A 25,772-nucleotide genomic window follows, 5' to 3' on the forward strand; every position below is an offset into this window, starting at 1 on the left:
GTATGTGCTGGCGGGAGGCCGTGCCGGCCTCGATGCCCACGGGACTACGTCCTCTTCTAGGGACTGGGATGGGCGGGCTGACCCCTGCCACGGCCCAGGAATTCCCATGGGGGTAGGGGGATGTCCCCCATTGAGCCCGGTGAGGGGGGACGCTGCCCCCGGGTGCTGCCCGCTCCAAGGGACTCCCGGAGCCCAACGGAGGCGCTGAGTAATGCGGGCTCTCTCCATGCCCATGTTGGGGGCAGGGGGCAGCCCTTTGCCCGGGGCTTCTGGCAGAGCGTTGTCTGCCCTAAAGGATGGGACGGAGGAGGGGGTGTGATTCGGCAGCCGGAGGCTTGACGAGGTTTGCAGACTAGCGGGCGGCACTGCTGCCCCCAGGGGCTCTCGCGGTGGGGGGAGGGCCTCCTCGCTCCGGCTGGGGGTGGGGGGCGCGCCGGCCGCGGGTGCAGCGTCGGGGGCTGCGAGGTCGCCGCGCCGTCGGTGCCCAGGGCGGGGACTCCGGGGATTCCGGGGGTCGGGGGTCGGCGCCTGGGGGCGCGCCGCGCCTACCTGCCTACGAAATTCTCGAGCACCGAGCTCTTGCCGGCGCTCTGACCGCCCACCACGGCGATCTGCGGCAGGTCGAGGTCCGCGTTCTGGCCGATGGCAGAGAAGGCGTCTTGCAGCCGGTTAACCAGCGGGATGAGATCTTCCATGCCGCGGTTGCCCATGGCTGCGGCGGGCCCCGCAGGCTGCGATCCGGCTGCCGCTAGCGCTCCCGGCTCCGACTCCTGCTCCGCCGCTGCAGCCGCGCGCCCCGACTGCCTGCGCCGCGGGGCCCCCGCCCCTCGGGGATCGGAGCGGGCACCGCTCCCGGACGCCGCTAGGGGGAGCCCGCTGCGCTGCGGGCCGGCCGCCGTGCGCAGGCGCCGCCCGGGGCACCATGGGTGTCGTAGTTTTCACCTTCTGCGGCTTTCGGGGTGCTTTAGCAGTGTCTGAGGTGCGCAGATGCTGCGCAGAATATATTTGTCAATGGGTGGGGTCTCACTCCTAGTACCAGGCCTCTTGGATAGTGGTCATGGCTGTTTCACTCCATCTTACCGATGAGGAAACTGAGGCCTGGAGAGCAGATGGGCTTCCTCTGAGGTCACAGCCTCCTGATCCGGAGTTCCCCTTCACCTTGCTGCCTTCTACCCCTAGATCCTGACTCTGATCTCCAACATGTCCTTTTCTGCCTTTGGTCCTCAGTTTCCTTGTTTCTAGAAGGAGAAAGTTGGAACATGAATTCAACAAATATTTACTAGGTACCTGTTAGAAGCCAGGCCCTGTCCTAGGCACTGAAGATTCAGCAACGAATAAGACAGCTAAGGCCTCTGCCCTCATAGATCTTGCATCAAGCTGGTGAGACAGACAGTAAATGAATAAGCAGATACATGAAATAGTAAAAATGAAAATAGTTCATAGAGAGATGGAGGAAAGAAACAGTGTGAAAAAAAAGGTATCTTTGTGGGTGTGGAAAGTTCACATTGGCTTGGCGGACTCGGGGGCGGTTCTCTGCAGAAGTGACATTTGAGAAGAGACCAAAATGATGAGAAGCAGCCAACAGCAAGCAGATCAGGGGAAGAGCATATCAGGCTGAATGACCAGCAAGTGCAGAGGCCCTGACACCTGGAGGGCCCTTCTTGGGAGAGTTGGAAGCTCTTGTCCTAGAGAGTGGAAGTCTTTGCTCCAACCCATCAGGATGGTGGTAAAACAGCGTAAAACAGTGGGATTCAAATCCAGGGCTCCTACAATCCTACCCTGCGTACCCTTTCACACAGATAGACCATGGGGCCCTGAGCCCAGCCGTCCACCTCTGCATTTAAGAAACTTAATTAGTATTCACGGTGGAGGCTAGGAAGGGAAGGCTAGCCTACACTGTGCTCATGGGGAGTCAGTGAGTCATTTCCCTGTGCTGTGAACAGTGTGGGGGCACTGCTGACAAAGTGGTCTGTGAATTGGAGACTGTTCACTTACTCATCCATTTAATGCATATTTGTTGAGCCAGGTACTATGCTAGACTCCAGAGATAAAGCAGTAAGCAAAACGGACAAAGTCCTTACCCACATGTGGCTGACAATTCAGTGGAAAAAGGCAGACAATATGCAAATAGGGCAATAACAATGGCCCTGTTAGATGGTGTGCCCTGCAGAGCAAGAAAGCAGGGGTGGGGTAGGATGGTGTTGCTATTGTGAAGATGGTGATCACAGTGACCCTTGTGGGGAGGAATCTTCGAGGCAGGCATGGGGAACAAGTAGGCCCTCTCCCTGATAGCACCAGGGAGTGGATTAGGAGCCTAATCTGGGCCTTAAACAAGCTGCGTGACCCAGGTCCCTCCATGTCTCTGAACCTCAGTTAACTAATCTGGATAATGGGGATAATAATAGATCAAATGCCTGTGTAGGGCACAGCCCAGGCCTGGTGCTCAGGGGGCCTTTATTAAGCTGCAGCTGTGAGGATGCCAATGATAACAGCTCACCAGACAGCTGGAGCATCAGTGCCACACAACTTGCATGGAACCTGGCAGCTGTTCCATGCCAACCTGTTATTATGCTCTGAAGACAAGAGAAGGCAGAGATGGAAGCCTGGATGAGTGGCACCAGGAGGGGGTGCAGTTTATAGATGTCTGCCTAGAGGGCATCATGGCTGGACTTTTAATATTATTTATTTACTTATTTATTTTATTTATTTTTGAGACGGAGTCTCACTCTCTCGCCAGGCTGGAGTGCAGTGGCGTGATCTCAGCTCACTGCAACCTCTGCCTCCTGGGTTCAAGCGATTCTCCTGCCTCAGTCTCCCGAGTAGCTGGGACTACAGGCACCTGCCACCACGCCTAGCTAATTTTTGTATTTTTTGTTTGTTTGTTTTTTGAGACGGAATCTCGCTCTGTTACCCAGGCTGGAGTGCAGTGGTGCGATCTTGGCTCACTGCAACCTCCACCTCCCGGGTTCAAGCGATTCTCCTGCCTCAGCCTCCCAAGTAGCTGGGACTACAGGCTCGTGCCACCACGCCCGGCTAATGTTTTGTATTTTTAGTAGAGATGGGGTTTCACCGTGTTAGCCGGGATGGTCTCCATCTCCTGACCTTGTGATCTGCCTGCCTCCGCCTCCCGAAGTGCTGGGATTACAGGAACGAGCCACTGCGCCCAGCCTATTTATTTATTTATTTATTTTTTATTTATTTGAGATGTAGTCTTGCTCTGTCTCCCAGGCTGGAATGCAGTGTCGCGATCTCAGCTCACTGCAACCTCCGCCTCCCAGGTTCAGGTGATTCTCCTGCCTCAGCCTCCCAAGTAGCTGGGACTACAGGCATGCACCACCACGCCCGGCTAATTTTTTGTATTTCTTTCTTTTTTTTTTCGAGACAGAGTCTCGCTCTGTCACTCAGGCTAGAGTGCAGTGGTGTGATCTCGGCTCACTGCAACCTCTCCCTCCCTGGTTCAAGGAATTCTCCTGCCTCAGCCTCCTGAGTAGCTGGGACTACAGGCACTCGCCATCGTGCCCAGCTAATTTTTGTATTTTTAGTAGAGACGGGGTTTCACCATCTTGGCCAGGCTGGTCTCAAACTCCTGAGCTCATGACCTGTCCGCCTCAGCCTCCCAAAATGCTGGGATTATAGCTGTGAGCCACCGTGCCCAGCCAGCTTTTATTATTTTTACTTTTTTCCCCCTAATTACAATATTGAAACTTATTGTAAAACCAGACCTTACACAAGTATTTGAAAACCTCTGGTCACCCTCCCACCTAGAGATAACCACTATAGCTTAGGGTTTATTCTCTGGCTTTGTTTTTCATATATATACATATTCATCTTGTTCCATTTTGTTTTTACAGAAATGGAATTATACTAAGTATCCTATACTGCTGTATCACTGATGCCAGGCCAGCAGCCTGGCATCACATGGAGTTGGTTGAAAAGAAGAATCTCAGGGCCAGGTGCAGTGGCCCACGCCTGTAATCCCAGCACTTTGGGAGCCCAAGGCGGGTGGATCACTTGAGGCCAGGAGTTCGAGACCAGCCTGTCCAACATGGCGAAACGCCGTCTCTACTAAATATACAAAAATTAGCTGGGCATGATAGCCCGCACCTGTAATCCCAGGTACTCAAGAGGCTGAGGTGGGAGAACTGCTTGAACCTGGGAGGCCGGGGTGGTGGTTGCATTGAGCCGAGATCACGCCATGCACTCCAGCCTGGGTGACAGAGCAAGACTCTGTCTCAAAAAAAAAAAAAAAAAGAAATGGCTTCTTTACTCTCTCTTGAGCTCCCAAAGCTTTTTTGTTTTTGTTTTTTTGTTTGTTTTTAGAGATAAGATAAACCTTGCTCAGCTGCCCAGGCTGGAGTGCAGTAGCACAATTGCAGCTCTGTGTAGCCTCAGACTCCTGGGCTCAAGTAGGCTTCCTGCCTAAGCCACCCAAATAGCTGAAACTACAAGTGCACATCACCATGCCCAGTTAATTAAAACAATTTTTTTTGCACAGACGGGATCTTGCTTTGTTGCCCAGGTTGGTTTTGAACTCCTGGTTTCAAGTGATCCTATTGTTCTGGCCTCCCAAACTGCTGGCACCATAGATGTGAGCCACCATACATGGCTGAGCTCCCAAAGTTTTGACCACCAACTGTGCTGGGCAGAATTTTTTTTTGTTGTTGTTGAGATAGAGTCTTGCTCCAGCTCCAAGCCAGAGTGCAGTGGTGTGATCTCTGCTCACTGCAACCTCTGCCTCCTGGGCCCAAGCAATTCTCCTGCTTCAGCCTCCTGAGTAGCTGGGATTACAGGCGCCCACCATTATGCCCAGCTAATTTTTGTATTTTTAGTACAGACGGGGTTTCACCATGTTGGCCAGGCTGGTCTTGAACTCCTGACCTCAGGTGATCAACCCACCTCGTCCTCCCAAAGTGCTGGGATTACAGGCGTGAGGCACCGTGCCCAGCTGAGAAAGTTTTATTAGCCTCCTTTGACAAATGAGAAAACTGAGGCACAGAGAGGTTAGTAAAGAACATATCTGAGGTCACATAGCCAAGAAATGATGGAGTCAAGGTGCGGACGGATGTCAGTGTGACTCAGAGCTTCCATATTTACATCCTACACTGTGCCAGCTCTGGTAATCGATGGTTTTCTCCCAGAGATGCTGTGTGGTGAATACATATTTTTAGTGTACATAAAATAAAACCCTTTCTTTTTTTTTTTTTTTTTTTTGAGATGGAGTCTTGCTTTGTCGCCAGGCTGGAGTGCAGTGGCACGATCTCAGCTCACTGCAACCTCCGCCTCCTGGGTTCAAGCAATTCCCCTGCCTCAGCCTCCCAAGTAGCTGGAACGACAGGCACTCGCCACCACACCTGACTAATTTTTTGTATTTTAGTAGAGACGGGGTTTCGCCATGTTGGCCAGGATGGTGTCGATCTCCTGACCTCGTGATCTGCCCGCCTCAGCCTCCCAAAGTGCTGGGATTACAGGCATGAGCCGCCGCGCCCGGCCAAAACACAAGCCATTTCTGACAGTGCTTGTGTGGTATACACACACAGTAGGTGCTCAATAAATGCCAGTTGAATTGAGCAGTGGCCTTATTACACAGCTCCGGGGTCAAGTCATTATATTTAGTCACTAAGTCTGCTCAGGGTCTGGCTCTTTGGAGTCATTCATTCATTCATTTTTTCCACAGGTATGGATCAGTGGCTACTATGTGCCAGATCTCAGCAAGACACAGGGGGATGAAGAGGTTAATAAGATGCAGGGATCATCCTGCTGGAATGGAAGTCACAGGGGAGGGGCTAAGGGGACCAGGTGCATGGAACACGGGCACCTGGCACAGCCTGGGGCAGAGTCGCCGCTGAGGAAACAGCTGGGTCAGGCTGGGTCAGGCTGGGCCTTCTCTACATGGTTGCAGGCTGGGCACCAATATTTCCTATGGGCTTTGGGGCTCTGGTAGTCCAGGCGTCTGTGCCTGCACCGCCTCATCTGTTGAAGGGCTCCCCATCAGCCTGGAACAGGGCAGGTGCCTATGTGTGGTGATTGTGCCATGGTTAGGTCTGAAGCCAGACTGCCTGGTGTTCAAATCCCATTTCTGTCACTTTCTAACCTGATGACCTTGGGCAAATCATTTCACCTCCCAAAGCTTCAGTTTCTTCATCTGTAAAAGGGGGGATTATAATAACCCCTAACTCATAGGATTGTGTGAAGGTTCAGTGATGTAATAATAATTTAGGTAAAGCATCCAACAGTGCCTAGAACTGTGAACAATGAGAGCTACAAATAGTGTCATTATAACCATCATCACCAATGAAACTGTCCAAAGAAACTTCTTCGGTGTTGCGAAGGTAGCAGAGGGTGTGGCTGGATGCAGTAAGGGTGGAGAGAGAGTCTGTTATCCACAAGTCTGTCCTGTCTGGCACAGATGGCCAAACTCGAGCCCTAAGTCAGGACCTACCCTGGGTCCCCCGGAAGGTAGGGGCAGCAACAAGGTCGTGCCCATCCGGCTATTCCTTGCCTCTGTTCTCTGCCTTTCACACTCCATTTATTTTTAGGAAAAGGCACAGGTGGGTGACAGCCACTGGGGAGGCCACGTGATAAACACATGGTCTTATATATTTCTCTGCCTCTTGTCTGACCTGGATCTATTACCGAATACAGCCTGTTCCCAGGGATTCTGAGCTGGGGCATCTGGTGGGGGTGCCCACCTTATGGCCTATGCTGGGTGCCTCACTGGAACTTGCCTCTGTAGGGTGATGGACACAGATATCAAAGGTGCGAAGGGCTGCTATGATGAACACTAACCTGAGGACAGAGGGAGGAAATTGCATCCTGAAGTAATCCATTCATTCATTCATCATTCACTAATTTAACCAGCCTTCACCACACAAACCTGCGATGTGCAGGGTTCTGAGCTGGGTCCCAAGAACATGAGGACAACTTGGCAGGTGCTTCTACCATCAAGGGCACACGACATTGCTGAGGACAGAAATAGTGCAAGGTGAGGAGGTGGCAGGTTACAAGATAAAGAAGCTATAGTCAATAGCCAGTTAGAAAGAGTACTGGGAAAATAGCAATAATAGCTACCATAGAAACTGTGCAAGTACTAGGTGAAGAGGCCTATGAAACTAACTTATTGCAAGGCTTGAATAAATAGAGACATTCGCGGCCGGGTGCAGTGGCTCACGCCTGTAATCTCAGCAGTTTGAGAGGCTGAGGCAGGGGGATCACGAGGTCAAGAGATCGAGACAATCCTGGCCAACATGGTGAAACCCTGTCTCTACTAAAAAATACAAAAATTAGCCGGGCGTGGTGGCACGTGCCTGTATTCCCAGCTACTCAGGAGGCTGAGCCAGGAGAATTGCTTGAACCCGGGAGGCGGAGGTTCCATTGAGCAGAGATCGTGCCACTGCACTCCAGCCTGAAGACAGAGCGAGACTCTGTCTCAAAAAAAAAAAAATAATTAAATAAATAAATAAATGAGACATTCACCTCATTCTTTTCTTTCTTTTCTCTTTCTTTCTTTCTTTTTTTTTTTTTTTTTAAACAGGGTCTCACTCTGTTGCCAAGGCTGAAGTGCAGTGGCACGATCATGGCTCACTGTAGACTTGACCTCTCTGGCTCAAGTGATCCTCTCACCTCAACCTCCCAAGTAGCTGAGACTACAGGCACACACCACCATGCCCAGCTAATTTTTAGCTATCTGTAGAGACGGTGATCTCCCTATATTGTCCAGCCTGGTCTCGAATTTCTGGGCTCAAGGAATCCTCCCACCTTGGCCTCTCAAAGTATTGGGATTATAGGTGTGAGTCACAACACCTGGCCCATTTACCTCCTTCCTTAACCGGGGGTAAAGATGTCAGTTTTTCTCTAATTTAAACATATTTAGTGCAACACCAATCAAAATTCTGATGAGGTCCAGGTTTAGTGGCTCATGCCTGTAATCCCAGCACTTTAGGAGGCCAAGGTGGGTGGATCATCTGAAGTCAGGAGTTTGAGACCAGCCTGGCTAACATGGTGAAACCCCATCTCTACTAAAAATACAAAAAATTAGCTGGGTGTGGTGGTGCACGCCTGTAGTCCCAGCTACTTGGGAGGTTGAGACACAAGAATCACTCAAACCCAGGAGGCAGAGGGTGCAGTGAGCCAAGATTGCACTACTACACTCCAGCTTGGGCGACAGAGCGAGACTCTGCCTCAAAAACAAACAAAAATTCTGATGGGATTTCAGAGGCTGAGGAAGGTTTGACAAAATTCTATAAAGTATCTGAAAAAATATATAATTGGGAATTAGCAAAAATTTTTTAAAGAATAACAATGTCAGGGGCTTGCACTGTCGGAGGTAAACATATTCTAAAGCTATAATAATCAAAGTATGTGGCATCATCATGAGACGGGATAGATAGATAAAGTCCTGGAGCAGAATAGGTCTGGAAGGCCTGGCACGGTGGCTTACGCCTGTAATCCTAGCACTTTGGGAGGCCAAGGTGGGTAGATCACTTGAGATCAGGAGTTCGAGACCAGCCTAGTCAACATGGTGAAACCCCATCTCTACTGAAAATACAAAAATTAGCCGGGTGTGGTGGCGCATGCCTGTAGTCTCAGCTACTTAGGATGCTGAGGCAGGAGAATCACTTAAACCCAGGAGGCAGAGGCTGCAGTGAGCCGAGATTGCACCACTACACTCCAGCCTGGATGACAGAACAAAACTCTGTCTCAAAAAAACAAAACAAAACAAAAACATCTGGGGTGGTAATATGCATGCATTTTATAAGCTGGTGAGCTCACTTCACATCATATTGTGGGTGTTTATCCTTTGAAAACATAATTTCTGATGGCTGTGCACTGTTCCTTAAAAGGTGACACCATGACTTATTTAGCTATTCCCCTAAAGTTGATTATTTTCCAGACAGCTATTATAAATAATGTTTTGGCTGAATGTGGTGGCTCATTCCTGTAATCTCAGCACTTCGGGAGACCATGGCAGCAGAATCACTTGAACCTATGAGTTCAAGACCAGCCCGGGCAATGTAGTGAGACCCCTGTCTTTAAAAAAAAAAAATACAAAAATTAGCTGCACATGGTGGCATGGGCCTGTAGTCCCAGCTGCTCAGGAGGCTGAGGTAGGAGGCTCTATTGAGCCAGGGAGGGAAAGGCTGCAGTGAGCTGTGATCGTGCCACTGCGCTCCAGACTGGGAGACAGAGCAAGACTCTGTCTCTTTTTTTGTGTTTTGTTTTGAGACAGAGTTTTGCTCTTGTTGCCCAGGCTGGAGTGCAATGATGTGATCTTGGCTCGCTGCAACCTCTGCCTCCCAGGTTCAAGAGATTCTCCTGCCTCAGTCTCCTGAGTAGCTGGAATTACAGGTGCCCACCACCAGGCCCAGCTAATTTTTTGTATTTTTAGTAGAGATGGGGTTTCACTATGTTGGCCAGGCTGGTCTCAAACTCCTGACCTCAGGTGATCCACCCACCTCAGCCTCCCAAAGTGCTGGGATTATAGGCGTGAGCCACCACGCCCAGCTGACCCTGTCTTTAAAAAAAAAAAAAGAAAAAAGAAAAAATATATAAATGTTTCCATGAACAACCTGCTATCTTGTAAAAGTCTCATTTCTGATTATTTTCTTAGGCTAGACTCCTACAAATGGTGTTATTGGGTCAAAGGGCAAAACATGTGCAAGATTCTTTTTTTTTTTTTGAGATGGAGTTACGCTCTTATCACCCAGGCTGGAGTGCAGTGGTACGATCTTGGCTCACTGCAACCTCCGGCTCCCAGGTTCAAGCAATTCTCCTGCCTCAGCCTCCCGAGTAGCTGGGATTACAGGCGTCTGCCACCATGCCCGGCTAATTTTTGTATTTTTAGTGGAGATGAGGTTTCACCATGTTGGCCAGGCTGGTCTTGAACTCCTGACCTCAGGTGATCTGCCCGCCTCGGCCTCCCAAAGTGCTGGGATTACAGGCATGAGCCACCGCACCGGCCCAAGATTCTTGATATAAAATTTGCAAATTGCTTCCCAGAGAGATGAACCAACACAGGAAGTTAGTGCTGGCTTTCCACCTTCACCAGCACAAGCATTATTTTTAGTTTTTTCACTTTGGCAATTTGCTAAGCTCCTTCTGTGCCAGGTGCCAGTGCTAAGCATTATGTAATGTCATCCTTACCACCCCGGGAGGGGGCACACATTTCACCAAGGAGGAAACCAGCTAAGAGGCCTCTCCCCCAGCCAGTGTCACCTAGCCACAAGGCAGGGGAGTCACGATTCAATCCTGGACTTCTCCAACGCTAGCACCCAGATCAAGGTGTTAACATGCTTGCTTGGCAGCCTGGGCAGTCTTTTATTTTTATTTTTTGAAATGGAGTCTCGCTCTGTCGCCCAGGCTGGAATGCAGTGACGTGATCTCAGCTGCAACCTCTGCCTCCTGGGTTCAAGCGATTCTTCTGCCTCAGCCTCTCGAGTAGCTGAGATTACAGGCGCCCGCCACCACATCCGTCTAATTTTTTTTGTATTTTTAGTAGAGACGGAGTTTTACCATGTTGGCCAGGCTGGTCTCGAACTCCTGACCTTAAGTAATCCACTCGCCTGGACCCCCGCCCCCTGCAAAGTGCTGGGATTACAGGAGTGAGCCGCTGTGCCCAGTAGAGCCTGGGCAGTCTTGACTCGCCCCTCTCTCCTCACTGCTTCTGTCTTGGTTTTCACGGGAGCGGGTTTTCTAATTGGCAGATTTGATGCTGTCACTCATGAGGTTCGCACCCTTCTCCAGTGCTCCCTACCCTTACAGGATAAAGTCTACTCCTCAGCCCAGCATTCGAAGTCCCCACCCTCCAGGCTGCCTGTTCACCCATAGGCGCCGACGTTTCCCGGGCCCCGGACGTCACCCTGAGCTCCGGCCTCGCCGAGTCACTTTCGCGCCTCTAAGTCCTAGCTCTTCCGCGACTAATCCAGGTCGAGTTAGGCTCCTCAGCCGCCGCCCATCTGCCGCAGAGCCAGTCCAGAGCTTTGGAGCGGCGCTTGTCACATGACTGCAGTGATTTCTGGACACGCGAGTTCTGCTGCCCGAGCGCCCTCCGTCAATACGCTCCGCCTGCCCGGGTCTGCGCGCCGCCAGCGCCCCCGCGCGCCCTGCCCGCCCAACGTCGGCGCGGAAGGCAAGGCGAGGAGTCGCCTGGCCTGTGACAAGCACAAGGCAGGGAGCCACAGAAAAGGGAGACTGAATTGCTACTTAGTCCGAGAGAGGTGGCTCACCCCTGTAATCCCAGCACTTTGGGAGGCCAAGGCAGGCGAATCACTTGAGGTCAGGAGTTCAAGACTAGCCTGACCAACATGGTGAAGCCCCGTCTCTATTAAAAATACAAAAATTAGCCGGGCGTGGCGGGCCGCGCCTGTAGTCCCAGGTATTCCGGAAGCTGAGGCGGGAGGACCACTTGAACCCAGGAGGCGGAGGTTGCGGTGAGCCCAGATCGTGCCACTGCACTTCAGCCTGGGCGACAGAGTGAGACTCCGTCTCAAAAATATAAATAAATAAAAAATAAATAAAAGAACTACTACTTAGTAGCCAAGGATTGTTACGGCGCGGGGACGGGGGATACAGCGGTTGTTAAGGGGGTCCTTGAGGGCAGGACCATTTTAGGTGCAGGATAAGGGAGCAGGGCTCTCTTTTTCTCTCCTTTTCTTTTTAAAATTTTTACTTTATTTATTTATTTATTTATTTATTTATTTTGACAGCTCTTGCTCTGTCGCTGAGGCTGGAGTGCAGTGGCGCGATCTCAGCTCACTGCAGCCTGTGCCTCCCGGGCTCAAGTGATCCTCTTGCCTTAGCCTCCCGAGTAGCTGGGACTACAAACGCCCGCCACCACCCCGGCTAATGTTTGTATTTTTTGTAGTGAGGGATTTCGCCATGTTGCCCAGGCTGGTCTCGATCCTCCAGCCTCGGCCTCCCAGAGTACTGAGATTACAGGCGGGAGCGCCCGGCCCCTAGGACTATTTTTTGATAATTGGACTCGACCCTCCTCACCCACTCCTTCCTTAGCCAAATCTACTGAGAAACGACTTTGAGGTGGACTCCCCCCTCCACCCCTCCGTGGGCAAACTCCTGCCGGACTGTAAGACCTTGGCCGCCCTCTCGCCTGGCCTGGGTTCCCTCGAATGAATGTACATCCGCCAACTGCGCGCCCCCTCCCACCGCAGCCCGGCGCGGGGCCCCAGGATCGCAGGACCGCGGCGGCCGCAGGGAGGTGGGTTGGGAACAGAAAGAAAGTCCCCCTAGATGCCCGCGGGATGGCTGACCCTTCCAGGCGGCAGACGGACCTTGGTCTCCAAGCCTCCCCTTCGCGATGCGGAGGACGCGGGACAGAGGGTATGAGCCGCCCAGGACTCCCTCGCACCTGCTAGCGCCCCGCAGCCGCCCCCCAGCGTGACCCGTGCACTGGGCGGGCTCGGGTGGCGCGGCCGGCGGCGCCTGGACCTCCCGTCCCCCAGAGGGCGCTGCCCCGGCCGGCCCCGCCCGCATTTGGGCCTTACAAGCCCACAGGCCCCGGAGAAGCAGCGGGGAGGCCGGGAGCCCGCGGGCCGGAGCCGCCCGGCCGGAGCGTGGGGGCTGCGGGGCCGGCCCACCCGTGGGGGCGACTTGAGCGTTGAGGGCGCGCGGGGAGGCGAGGTGCGGGGCCGGGGGCGGCTGGGTCGTGGGGCTCCGCGCGCGAGCTGGCTGTGTCTGCGGAGGAGGCGGCTGGCGGGGTGGGAGCGGGCGGAGTGGGGCGCAAGGAGGTGGCGGTGGTGGGGAGAAGCCGTCCCACGGAGCTCAGGACCACGGTGACCGGGTTGGACGGGTGCCGATGTTATTGACACCCGGGGGCCGGGAGAGGGTTGCGGTATTGAAAAGGGGGTGTGAGTGAGGAAGTGATGGGCGCAGAGAGAGGCCTGAGGCTGAGGGTGGGAGGATGGAGCCGCCAGAAATGGAGAGATGGAGGGACTTGAAGGAGGGGCTGTTGGCAGTGTCTGGGGGGCATTGGCAGAAGGGTGGTTGAATCTTGCCCCTAGCAGGATTGGAGGTAACTTGGAAGGATGGGCCAAGCGAGTGTGGCAGGCTCTTGGCAGGACTGGGAGTGCAGCTGCGAAAGCTCCTCAGCAATCTCTGTGGACTGTTGCTGCGGGGAGTGGCGGTGGATGGGAGGGGAGCAGGCCTGACCTATGGTGGGGACCCCTGGCCTTACTCTGCATTCTGCCCCTAGCCACCATGTTCAGCCAGCAGCAGCAGCAGCAGCTCCAGCAACAGCAGCAGCAGCTCCAGCAGTTACAGCAGCAGCAGCTCCAGCAGCAGCAATTGCAGCAGCAGCAGTTACTGCAGCTCCAGCAGCTGCTCCAGCAATCCCCACCACAGGCCTCGTTGCCCATGGCTGTCAGCCGGTGAGTTTCCCCCTCAGGGGCCGGTGGCTTCAGCCTTGCCACTCAGACCCATGTCTCGGAGCTCCCAACCCCATCCTTTTTCCCAGTGCCATCCCCGTTTGAGTCCTGGAGATCACCAGTTCCAACCCCAAGGGGTCCTCTGTCTACCACAGAGTGGGGCAGAGAATGGAGGTGAGAAATCTTGGGGAAGAAGGAAGGTCTGACTTTCCAAATAACCCTGACACCCCCTCCCATCACACAGGGGGCTCCCCCCGCAGCAGCCACAGCAGCCGCTTCTGAATCTCCAGGGCACCAACTCAGCCTCCCTCCTCAACGGCTCCATGCTGCAGAGAGCTTTGCTTTTACAGCAGTTGCAAGGTATGGATGGCCCCAGGCCTCTTCTCAGTCTCTTTTGGTGGTAGCTCCCTAGCAGCCTATTGCACTAAATCTCAACTCCACACAGCGACCTTGAGAGGGAGCTATTCTCAGCATCCTAATTCACTCATGAGGACACTAAGGCTCCAGGAGGTGAAAGTCCCTAAGCTGCTAATTTGAATGCAGGTCCGTCTGATCGCAGAGGTGTGTCCTTGGCCATGGTGCTGGCTCTTTGGGCAGTACTCAGCACACTTCACTCACATTCAGATTAGATGCCATTTGACAGACGAGGAAGCTAAGAAGGGAAATCATTTGCCCTGCATCAGCAGTGGCTAAGCTGGGCCGATGCCTGGGCCTCTTGACCATCCAGATATCTGAGTGGTTATCTCTAGCCCTGTGCATTAAGCCTGTGGCCTTGTCTCAATTTCCCAATATGGAGAGCAGTCTCAGCTCTTCCTGCCAAGATGCTGCTCCTTTATTTTTTATTTATTTTTATTTTTATTTTTTATTTTTTTTGAGACAGAGTTTTGTTCTGTCGCCCAGGCTGGAGTGCAGTGGTGCGATCTTGGCTCACTGCAACCTCCGGCTCCCGGGTCCAAGCAATTCTCCTGCCTTAGCCTCCTGAGTAGCTGGGATTACAGGTGCCCGCCACCATGCCCAGCTAATTTTTGTATTTTTAGTAGAGATGGGGTTTCCCCATGTTGGCCAGGCTGGTCTTGAACTCCTGACATCAGGTGATCCACCCGCCTTGGCCTCCCAAAGTACTGGGATTACAGGCGTGAGCCACTGCGCCCAGCCAAGATGCTGCTCCTGATTCTACTGATAACCCCCGTAAGGAGAGGTACAACCACGATCCCATTTTACAGATGAAGAAACTGAGGCCCAGAGAGGGGTCATGTGCCCAAGATTACATAACAAGTCGGTATTGATTAGATGGTTGTCAGTCTGTGGACCTGTCAGGGCCACATGGATGTGGTCCTGGGAACTGACTTAAAAATGATAAGCAGAGCCGGGCGCGGTGGCTCACGCTTGTAATCCCAGCACTTTGGGAGGCTGAGGCGGGCGGATCACGAGGTCAGGAGATCGAGACCACGGTGAAACCCCGTCTCTACTAAAAATACAAAAAAAAAATTAGCCGGGCGTGGTGGCGGGCGCCTGTAGTCCCAGCTACTCGGAGAGGCTGAGGCAGGAGAATGGCGTGAACCCAGGAGGCGGAGCTTGCAGTGAGCCGAGATTGCACCACTGCACTCCAGCCTGGGCGACAGAGCGAGACTCCGTCTCAAAAAAAAAAAAAAAAAAAAAAAAATGATAAGCAGGTAGGTAGAGAGAGAGAACCACACACAGGGACCTGCCACATATACATTTTCCTTTTTTTCTTTCCTGTTTAAAAAATTACACCCTTCAGCCACGGGTTGTGGCTCACGCCTGTAATCCCAGCACTTTGGGAGGCCAAGGCAGGAGGATCACATGAGTCCAGGAGTTCAAGAACAGCTTGGGCAACATGGTGAAACTCTGTCTCTATTAAAAATACAAAAATTAGGCCTGGTGCGGTGGCTCACACCTGTAATCCCAGCACTTTGGGAGGCCAACCGAGGTGGGCGGATCACGAGGTCAGGAGATCGAGACCATTTTGGCCAACATGGTGAAACCCTGTCTCTACTAAAAATACAAAAATTAGCTGGGTGTGATGGTGTGCACCTGTAGTCCCAGCTACCCAGGAGGCTGAGGCAGGAGAATCGCTTGAATCTGGGAGGTGGAGGTTGGTGTGAGCCGAGATCGCGCCACTGTACTCCAGCCCAGCAACAGAGCAAGACCCTGTCTCAAAAAAAGAAAAAAAAAAATTAACTGGGCGTGGTGGCGTGTGCCTGTAATCCCAGCTACTCAGGAGGCTGAGGCATGAGAATTGCTTGAACCCAGGAGGCGGGGGTTGTGGTGAGCCAAAATTGCATCACTGCATTCCAGCCTGGGCAACAGAGCGAGACCCTGTCTCAAAAAAAGAAAAAGAAAATAACTCACACTCTTGGCCAGGTGCAGTGGTTCATGCCTGTAATCCCAACTCTTTGGGAGGTCAAGACAGGAGGTTTACTTGAGGCCGGGAGTTCAAGATCAGCCTGGGCAACATAGCAAGACCCATTCTCAAAAACAAACAAAAGAATAAAAGTCACACTCTTTAAAGTGGAAAAAAAGGTTAAAAATGGGGATAGGAAAACCCACAGTGTCATCTGTTGACTCACTTACCACCTGAAGAAAACCACCAGTCAGCATTTTTGTCTCTTTCATCCCATTTTTTTTCTAAGCACAGACTTGGGGATTTGTATCTGATGATTGTGATTGATATAAGTCCCAGGCTGGCCGGGCGCGGTGGCTCACGCTTGTAATCCTAGCACTTTGGGAGGCCGAGGCGGGCGGATCACAAGGTCAGGAGATCGAGACCACGGTGAAACCCCGTCTCTACTAAAAATACAAAAAATTAGCCGGGCGTGGTGGCGGGCGCCTGTAGTCCCAGCTACTCGGAGAGGCTGAGGCAGGAGAATGGCGTGAACCCGGGAGGCAGAGCTTGCAGTGAGCCGAGATTGCGCCACTGCACTCCAGCCTGGGCGACAGAGCGAGACTCCATCTCAAAAAAAAAAAAAAAAAAAAAAAAAAAAAATAAGTCCCAGGCTGTACCTTGTTTCTTTTTCACTGAATAGAATGGCATGATCGTTTACCATAGGATTTGATCATCTGTGTTAAGATTATTTTTAATAGCTGTTTAATATTGCACCAGAGGGCTATGCCTTTGTTTATCTAAACCTTCTTAGCTGTTTGGCTCTTTCCTTTTTTTTTTTTTTTTTGCTTTTTTCTTTCTTTTGCTTTTTTTTATTTTTTGTTTTGTTTTGTTTTGGGTTTTTTTTTTGTTTGTTTTTTTTTTTGCTGTTTTAAGTAACCCTGGGATGAATATGATGTTTGAGGTTGTTTTCTTACTGAGTCAGGGGGGATGGATGTTTTATGGCTCTTGATAAGTATTGCCGAATTGCTTTCCTAAAGGACTGGACCAGTTTGCAATGCCACCAGCCACGTATGACACTGCCGGTCTCACCATGCCCACGGCAACACTGGGTATTATATGCTTTTTATATATATATATATAAACGTATATATACATATAATTAAGTTGGTTGGCAAAAAGAAGCTATGTCATGAATGTTTTACATTTCTTAGAGTGCTAGTGCAGTTGAACATTTTATATTTGTCTGTTGAACATTTTATTTCTTTTTGTGACTTGTCCATGTCCTTTGTTCATTTTTCTTTTAGGTTGTTTAATCTTTTGTCTTATTGTTTTTAAGAGCCGGTTGGCTCTCTGCACATATGTGTATATGTATTTGTTTCAAGTTAATGTTAATTGAACATTTACTATGTACCAGGCACATTTGTATATCTCATTGAATACTCATGAAACATTGTGAGGCAAGTGCTATTATTATCCCCATTTTACAGATCAGGAAATCAGGCTAAGTAGGGGGAAGTGATTTGTTCAAGGTCACAGAGCTTGCACTATAGAGTCTGGATTTGAACCCAGCACTCACAGCACAGCTGACCCATGCTTTAAGCTTTAAACCCTGTGCTTCCCATCCCAGCACTGGGGCAAGAGTTCCAACTGCCTTTCATCCCTTAAATACTTCCCAAGCTCTGGGCCTCCCCTGAGGTGCAGAGCTGAGTTAGATGATGTGAAGCAGAAAGCAGACAAGGAGCTAGATGTGGTGGCTCACACCTATAATCCCAGCACTTTGGGAGGCCAAGGTGGGCGGATCACCCTGAGGTCAGGAGTTTGAGACCAGCCTGGCCAACATGGTGAAACCCTGTCTCTACTAAAAATACAAAAATTAGCCGGGCATGGTGGCCCATGTCTGTAGTTCCAGCTACTCGGGAGGCTGAGGCAGGAGAATCACTTGAACCCAGGAGGCAGAGGTTGCAGTGAGCCGAGATCGCACCACTGCACTCCAGACTGGACAACAGAGCAAGACTCCCTCTCAAAAAAAAAAAAAAAAAAGCAGACAAGGAAAGTATGAAGTATGTAGCTCGTCCTAGAACTGGAAGCTGGGGCCTTTGGGGACACAGTCTGCAAAGGTCTCTTGGAGGAGAGACACCTATAGGGAGGTGTGAAGGGTGACTAGGAGTCAGCGGGTAGAACAGCCCAGGCAGAGGGAACAGCACATTCAAAGGCCCTGAGGCAGGATGTCTGAAGGATGGCACAGGGACATGTGACTGGAATATAGTGGGGACATGTGGGGAGAATGGCAAGAAGGGAGGCTGGAAAGGTGGGAAGGGCAAGATCATGCAGTGAGGAATGGGCTTTGCTACCCAGCAGCAGGGAGCTATGGAAGTGTTTGGGCAGAAGGGAGAGATGAACTCAAAATATGGTTTGAGGAAGATCACTGTTTGCTGCCATCTTGTGCAAAAGCTGTGGCTGGAATTCAGGCAAAGGATCAAGTGGTTTTGGGGGGAGGCAGGGAGTAGGAGTGGGAATGGAGCGGGAAAGTCAGATTGGGAAGAGGCATAGGAGACAGAGTTGATAGTATCTGGGGATGGCTTGCATGGAATAAAGCAAAGAGAGGGAGGAATGAGGAATACCCCAGAATCCTGGCTGGGGCAGTAGGTGGATGATGGTGTCCCTCATAGCGACCCTGGGCAAGCTGCACCTCCACTGTGTCTCCATTTTGTCATCGGTAGAGATAACACCCACCCTGAAACCTGCTGGGCCGAGGGACTGAGGCAGTGTGAGGAATGGGCTTAGCACAGTGCCTGACTCATAGTTGCTGCTGATGAAGGGTAGCTGGTAGGGGTGGGGGTGGGTGTCTTTTTATCCCAGGGACCAGCCCTCCTGCTGGTTCTCCCTATGGGCTGTGCTAAGTCTCTCACCTACTCTATGGCAGACTCTAAAGCATGCCTGAGGGTGAGCAGGGTTTTGGGGAATGCGAAAGGCAGCACCCCTACCCCTAGCTGGGGCAGAAAAGAGCCCTAAAGCTTCCTTCACCACCAGTGCCCAAGATGGGGCTGAGCCTCAGCTCTCGTCTCTTCCCTTTGGCTGCCCTTGGGTGGGAAGGTCCCTTTCAATTATCTGGGATGTTCCCATGATGCTCTGGGGCACTGACGCCTGACCCTACCTTCTGCCACCCGACCACATTGTGACCCCTCTTCTCTCTTCTTGCCTGCAGGTAACCTCCGAGGCTACGGCATGGCATCCCCAGGCCTCGCAGCCCCTAGCCTGACAGCCCCCAGCCTCACACCCCCTCAACTGGCCACTCCAAATTTGCAACAGTTTTTTCCCCAGGCCACTCGCCAGTCCTTGCTGGGACCTCCTCCTGTTGGGGTCCCCATGAACCCTTCCCAGTTCAACCTTTCGGGACGGAACCCCCAGAAACAGGCCCGGACCTCCTCCTCTACTACCCCCAATCGAAAGGTGAGTGGTGGCTGGGGTGGGGCAGGTGGGGATGGGAGTGGGCGGGAGGGGACCCTGGGTGTCAGCCCCAGTGCCACCCGCTCTGGCTCAGCCTAGGCCTTCGGACAGGTCGCACTCCCTTTATGCCTCAGTTTCCTCATATGTAAAATGAGGGGGGCAGGAATGGATTTGTTTAGCGTTTCCCAAACTTCAAATATTCTTGTTTATCAGCGAAGGGATTTTTGCCATGCCCAAACACTATCAGTACTATCATTTACTTAATGTTTCTTTTTTCTTTGTTTTTTTGAGACGAAGTTTCGCTCTTATTGCCCAAAGAAACATTAAGCTGGGCACAGTGGCTCATGCCTGTAATCCCAGCACTTTGGGAGGCTGAGGCGGGAGGATCACCTGAAGTCAGGAGTTTGAGACCAGCCTGACCAACATGGAGAAACCCCATCTTTACTAAAAATACAAAATTAGCTGGGTATGGTGGCGCATGCCTGTAATCCCAGCAACTCAGGTGGCACATGCCTGCAATCCCAGCGCGATCTCAGCTCACTGTAACCTCCGTCTCCCAGGTTCAAGCGATATTCCTGCCTCAGCCTCCGAAGTAGCTGGGATTGCAGGCATGTGCCACCGGAGTTGCTGGGATTACAGGCATGTGCCACCACACCCAGCTAATTTTGTATTTTTAGTAAAGATGGGGTTTCTCCATGTTGGTCAGGCTGGTCTCAAACTCCTGACTTCAGGTGATCCTCCCGCCTCAGCCTCCCAAAGTGCTGGGATTACAGGCATGAGCCACTGTGCCCAGCTTAATGTTTCTTTTAAAATCATCAGTGTGGCCAGGCGTGGGGGCTCACACCTGTAATCCCAGTACTTTAGGAGGCCGTGGTGGGTGGATCACCTGAGGTCAGAGGTTCGAAACCAGCCTGGCCAATATGGCGAAACCCCCTTCTCTACTAAAAATATAAAAAAGTAGCTGGGCATGGTAGTGCATGCCTGTAATCTGGGCTACTCAGGAGGCTGAGGCAGGAGAATTGCTTGAACCCAGGAGGTGGAGGTTGCAGTGAGCCAAAATTGTGCTATTGCACTCCAGCCTGGGGAACAAGAGCAAAACTCTGTCTTAAAAAATAAATAAATAAAAATAAAATTATCAGGGCATGATGGTGCATGCCTGTAATCCCAGGGACTTGGGAGGCTGAGGGGGGAGGATTGCTTGAGGCCAGGAGTTAGAGGCTGCAGTGAATTACAATCACACTACTGCACTCCAGCCTGGGTGACAAAGTGAGACCTTGTCTCAAAAAAAAAAAAAAAAAATCAGCACTGCCCAGTAGAAATAAAATACAAGCCATATATGTAATTTAAAATTTTCTGGTAACCACATTATAAAGTAAAAAGAAATGGGCTAAATTAATATTACTAACTTATTTAACCCAATCCCATATGAAACTATTATCATTTCGACCTGTCATCAATATAAAAAACGAGGCATTTTACATTCCTTTTTTAAAAACTACAAAATCTTCACAATCTGGTGTGTATCTGATACTGACCTCTCAATTCAGCCCCGCCAGTTTCAGGTGCCCTCCCGAGGCTGTGGGGCGACTGTGTGGGAGAGTATGGCTTTAAATGAGTGAGCTTCCTTTCTGTTACATTTATTTTGAAAGGAAACATCATATCATAACCTGACATTCTAAAAACTATCTAAGTTAATTGCCATTCATAGAAGTATAAGAAATTGCTGGGTGCAGTGGCTCACGCCTATAATCCCAACACTTTGGGAGGCTGAGGAGGGCAGATCATTTGAGGTCAGGAGTCCAAGACCAGCCCGGCCAACATGGTGAAACCCCATCTCTACTAAAAATACAAAAATTAGCTGGGCCCTAGTGGCAGGTACCTGTAATTCCAGCTACTCAGGAAGGCTGAGGTAGGAGAATCTCTTCCACCTGGGAGACAGAGGCTGCAGTGAGCCAAGATCATACCATTGCACTCCAGCCTGGGCGACAGAGTGAGATTCCGTCTCAAACAAACAAACAAACAAACAAAAGTATAGGAAACATAACTGGGGTAGAACAATGCCATAAAATCCTAAGCTATACTCTGTTGCCGGCTATAGGTTCCAGCCCACAGGCCCCTGGCTCCTTGTGTGTTTGAGAGGTGTTTACCTTTCTCCTGGCATAAGCAGGAGATCTGCAAAGGGCTCACCCCCTCCCTAGACTGTCCTGTCCCTGAAGGTCCCCGCAGCTCCTGCTCACACCCTGTTCTTGGGTGTATTCCAGGGCAGGGGCAATGCCCCCTTTGCTGCCGCTCCAGGGCGGGCTACTTCTGGAGGTGATGCATTTTCCTCCAGCGAGGGGCCCCGCCTCCAGCCTTCCAACGGGCCTGTCATCACAGATCTGGTCTAGTGTCTAACCCGCCCTGCCCTCATTTTTTTACATATGGAAAAACCCAGGCTCAGAGATTGGGATAGGGGTGGTCCTGAGCCCCACAGCTGTCGAGGTGGACCCAGAGCCCAGGCCTCCTGACTCTCAGGCTGGTGCCTGTGTCGTGCAGGGTGACACCTGGGTAGTTTCTGAAGGGCAGAGTCCTGATATGTCCAGATTGCCATTCCCTGCTCAGTGCTCATTCCTTGGGCTTAGCAGGAGGGAGGGAGGGAGGCTGCAGGCTTCTGGTGGCCTCCTGGGGTGCCTTGGACTGGCCAGAGAGAGCTGTGTGTTCATTTAGCAGACATCTGGAAGTCCCTGAAGGGGACTCCCTGGTGCAGATGATACATCTGGCCTGGCCCTCCCTGAGGTCTTGGACAGGAATGGGGCGGGCGATGAGAGATATTAATGCAAATAATGCTCCAACCAATTAATTGACTGTGGAGGCCGGGTGCAATGACTCATGCCTGTAATCCCAGCACTATGGAAGGCCAAGGCAGGAGGATCAGTTGAGCCCAGGAGTTCGAGACTAGCCTCGGAAACACAGTGAGACCCTGGCTCTGTGGAAGAAGAAAAAAAAAGAATACAGAAATGCCACGAAAAGGAAGTGGGTTCTGGACCCATTCTGGAGTCTGGAGAGCTTCCTGCAAGAAGTGCTTCTGAGGCTCCAAGTGAAGGCCTGGGGGCAGGGACGGGCCTGGGGCTTGACCAGAGAGAAGGCCAAGGTAGATAAGCAGAGAGGGCTGATTGTGGGTGCATGGCCGGGGCAGGGAGTGTGCAGAGGCCAGTTTGTGCAGGGAAGGGGTGGGTGTGCAGAGTGTTTTCAGGCTTGGCATAAGGCATGCACCAGGGCTGCAGGAAGCCATGGGAGGGCTTTAAGCCTGGAAGAAGAGACATGATCAGGTTTGCATTTTAGAAGGACCCCACTGGGTCAGGTGAGGTGGCTCACGCCTGTAATCCCAGCACTTTGGGAGGCCGAGGCGGACAGATCATCTGAGGTCAGGAGTTTGAGACATGGTGAAACCCCAGCTCTACTAAAAATACAAAAATTAGCCAGGCGTGGTGGCATGTGCCTGTAATCCCAACTATTTGGGGGGCTGAGGCAGGAGAATCGCTTGAACCCAGGAGGCAGAGGTTGCAGTGAGCCGGGATTGTGCTATTGCATTCCAGCCTGGGCCATAAGAGTGAAACTCTGTCTCAAAAAAAAAAAAAAAAAAAGGATCCCACTGGCTACTTGGTGGAAAACTGGGTGGGAAGTCAGGTCAGGAGGTAGCACTGTGGCCAGGAGAAGGCTTCATGTCCTCCAAACCTGGGTTTATTTAACAGACAACTAGGTAGAATCCCCTAGACACCATTGTTGGGACATTTTTACTAAGATCATCCAGTTGGCAGCTCTGGGGCCAGGCCCACCAGAGGTCCTCAGGCCCCCATCATCCCCTGAAGGATGGGGGCAGCTGCCCTTGGGCAAGGGGGTATTGATAGCGGTGGGTATCGGATGTCAACATAGTTTCTGAAAGGAAGCAGGATTCTTCTTCTCAGACAATGCCTGTGGAAGACAAGTCAGACCCCCCAGAGGGGTCTGAGGAAGCCGCAGAGCCCCGGATGGACACACCAGAAGGTGAGGGAGGGAGGCTGCTGGCCCTTCAGAGGGACATGAATCGGGGGGGGCCAGTGGGCGGGTCAGCAGGTGATAGAGGCAGCTGTGGGAGGCAAGGGTTCTTGGTGGGTAGGCGGGGAGCCCAGGCCCCATCTCATGGAGGTCAGAGATGCTTGCTCTTCCCAACATGAGTTCCCTCGCTCATGCTTCCATTCCAGACCAAGATTTACCGCCCTGCCCAGAGGACATCGCCAAGGAAAAACGCATTCCAGCACCTGAGCCTGAGCCTTGTGAGGTGTCCGAGCTGCCAGCAAAGAGATTGAGGAGGTAACTGATGCTGAAAACCTGACCTGGGCCCGGGTGCCCTCTGCTCTCATTCCTGCAAAGGCAGGGGTGGCAATGGCAGAGGGGATGCACCCTTCACTGGAGCTGGAGCAAGGAAAGGGCCTTGGCCTCGGCCTCTGACTTGGAGGAAGGCCTTACTTATTTCCGCACCTGACCTGGGGAAGCTCCCAGCCAGACTCTGGTGTCTTCCTTGGGACTGAGCCACCTGGAGGCCAAACTGGATGGCTGGGTGGGAGGGGTGAAGACGTTCATCTGGGACCATAGTGGGCAGGCCGTTTACAGAGCCAGTTGGATACATGTCAGCAAGTTGTGGGAGGTGAGAATGATCCTCCCCGGTTTATTTAGGTGAATTTGAGGCCTAGACAGCCAAAGGAGTTTGCCCAAATCCCCAGCCTGTAAGTGGTAGAGCCAGCATTAGAAACTGAGTCTTGGGCTGCATGCGGTGGCTCACACCTGTAATCCCAGCACTTTGGGAGGCTGAGGTGGGCGGATCACCTGAGGTCGAGAGTTTGAGACCAGCCTGACCAACATGGAGAAACCCCGTCTCTACTAAAAGTACAAAATTAGCTGGGCATGGTGGTGCATGTCTGTAATCCCAGCTACTCGGGAGGCTGAGGCAGGAGAATCGCTTGAACCTGGGAGGCAGAGGTTGCAGTGAGCCAAGATCGTGCCATTGCACTCCAGCCTGGGCAACAAGAGCAAAACTGCATCTCAAAAAAACAACAAAAAACCAAAAACAAAAAGAAACAGTCTTGGGCTGGGTGCGGTGGCTCACACCTGTAATCCCAGGTTTCACCACATTGGCTAGGCTGGTCTTGAACTGCTGACCTCAAATAATCTGCCTGCCTCAGCCTCCCGAAGTGCTGGGTTTACAGATGCGAGCTACCATGCTCGGCCTAGTTTTGGCCTTCCTTGGGAGCCCCTGGGGCCTCTTTGAAGATACGACTGGGATTTTCTTTTGATCCTTCCTAGCTCAGAAGAGCCCACAGAGAAGGAACCTCCAGGGCAGCTACAGGCGAAGGCCCAGCCACAGGCCCGGATGACAGTACCGAAACAGACACAGACACCAGACCTGCTGCCTGAGCCCCTGGAAGCCCAAGTGCTGCCACGATTCCAGCCACGGGTCCTACAGGTCCAGGCCCAGGTGCAGTCACAGACTCAGCCGAGGATACCACCGACAGACACCCAGGTGCAGCCAAAGCTGCAGAAGCAGGCACAAACACAGACCTCGCCAGAGCACTTAGTGCTGCAACAGAAGCAGGTGCAGCCACAGCTGCAGCAGGAGGCAGAGCCACAGAAGCAGGTGCAGCCACAGGTACAGCCACAGGCACATTCACAGCCCCCAAGGCAGGTGCAGCTGCAGCAGGAGGCAGAGCCGCTGAAGCGGCTGCAGCCCCAGGCACATTCACAGCCCCCAAGGCAGGTGCAGCTGCAGCTGCAGAAGCAGGCCCAGACACAGACATATCCACAGGTCCACACACAAGCACAGCCAAGGGTCCAGCCACAGGAGCAGCCTCCAGCACAGGTGTCAGTACAGCCACCAGAGCAGACCCATGAGCAGCCTCAGACCCAGCCACAGGTGTCGCTGGCTCCAGAGCAAACACCGGTTGTGGTTCATGTCTGCGGGCTGGAGATGCTACCTGATGCAGTAGAAGCCGGTGGAGGTAAGTGAGCACTGGCTCCCAGCTGGTCTGGTGATGGGACAGCTCTGCCCAGACCCTTCATTCCTCCCCTGACTGGGTGCTGCCTGGGGCTGAGGGCTAGGCCTGGAACCCAGGTCCAGGGCCATCCATGCTGGGAGCCTCAAGGTTCTGGTTGCGGACAGAGAAGGCAGCTCTTGGGCCTGGGGACTCTGGGAAACAGAGCACATCTGTCATTTCAGGCATGGAAAAGACCTTGCCAGAGCCTGTGGGCACCCAAGTCAGCATGGAAGAGATTCAGAAGGAGTCGGCCTGTGGCCTAGATGTGGGCGAATGTGAAAACAGAGCGAGAGAGATGCCAGGGGTGGGTAGAGGCCCTGATGTGGCAGTGTGAGGGCCACAGAGCCCAGCAGGGTGGGATGGCCTCTTTCTGCCCCAGGCCACCTCAGGGCCTCCTTGTGTTTCCCCCACCATGAAATGGGATGACAGCCCTCTGCCTAGGATGGGTGGACAGACCAGGCTGGGCTTGGCAGTGGTCTGCATGGGACCCTCTTGCTGTTGTGCTGTCTTCACATCCGTCCCTTCCAGCTTGCCCATCCTCAAGCCAGAGCCCCA

The 25,772-nt window shown here is 52.3% G+C and overlaps 2 protein-coding genes across 34 annotated transcripts in view; one reads left to right on the forward strand and one right to left on the reverse strand.

Moving 5' to 3' along the window:
- Positions 1–824, reverse strand: part of DNM1 (dynamin 1) — a 51,640-nt gene extending 50,816 nt beyond the window's left edge. For all 20 annotated transcript variants that reach the window (XR_008656478.1, XR_010119924.1, XR_008656479.2 and 17 more), the window contains exon 1: positions 550–824. Coding sequence is in view for 17 of the 20 variants with exons in the window: in XM_055270908.2 (XP_055126883.1) it covers positions 550–710 (161 nt within the window). In the remaining 3 variants the exon portion in view is untranslated. The remainder of the gene's footprint in view (positions 1–549) is intronic.
- The window catches only part of CIZ1 (CDKN1A interacting zinc finger protein 1), a 38,500-nt gene that overhangs the window by 180 nt on the left and 12,548 nt on the right, over positions 1–25,772 (forward strand). For 2 of the 14 annotated variants that reach the window (XM_063635771.1, XM_063635773.1), the window contains exons 1-10: positions 12,484–12,633; positions 13,205–13,379; positions 13,621–13,736; positions 16,761–16,832; positions 18,929–19,173; positions 23,100–23,193; positions 23,391–23,499; positions 24,490–24,832; positions 24,989–25,181; positions 25,400–25,521. In XM_063635771.1, coding sequence (XP_063491841.1) covers positions 13,210–13,379; positions 13,621–13,736; positions 16,761–16,832; positions 18,929–19,173; positions 23,100–23,193; positions 23,391–23,499; positions 24,490–24,832; positions 24,989–25,181; positions 25,400–25,521 — 1,464 coding nt within the window. In that variant the 5' untranslated portion in view covers positions 12,484–12,633; positions 13,205–13,209. Of the gene's footprint in view, positions 1–11,113; positions 12,212–12,483; positions 12,634–12,696; positions 12,786–13,204; positions 13,380–13,620; positions 13,737–16,760; positions 16,833–18,928; positions 19,174–23,099; positions 23,194–23,390; positions 23,500–24,489; positions 25,182–25,399; positions 25,522–25,772 lie in introns of those variants that run through there. The other 12 variants (XM_055270863.2, XM_063635772.1, XM_055270866.2 and 9 more) reach the window with 12 other exon arrangements.

The sequence above is a fragment of the Symphalangus syndactylus genome, chromosome 3 (assembly GCF_028878055.3).
Source record: "Symphalangus syndactylus isolate Jambi chromosome 3, NHGRI_mSymSyn1-v2.1_pri, whole genome shotgun sequence".
Lineage (NCBI taxonomy): Eukaryota > Metazoa > Chordata > Mammalia > Primates > Hylobatidae > Symphalangus > Symphalangus syndactylus.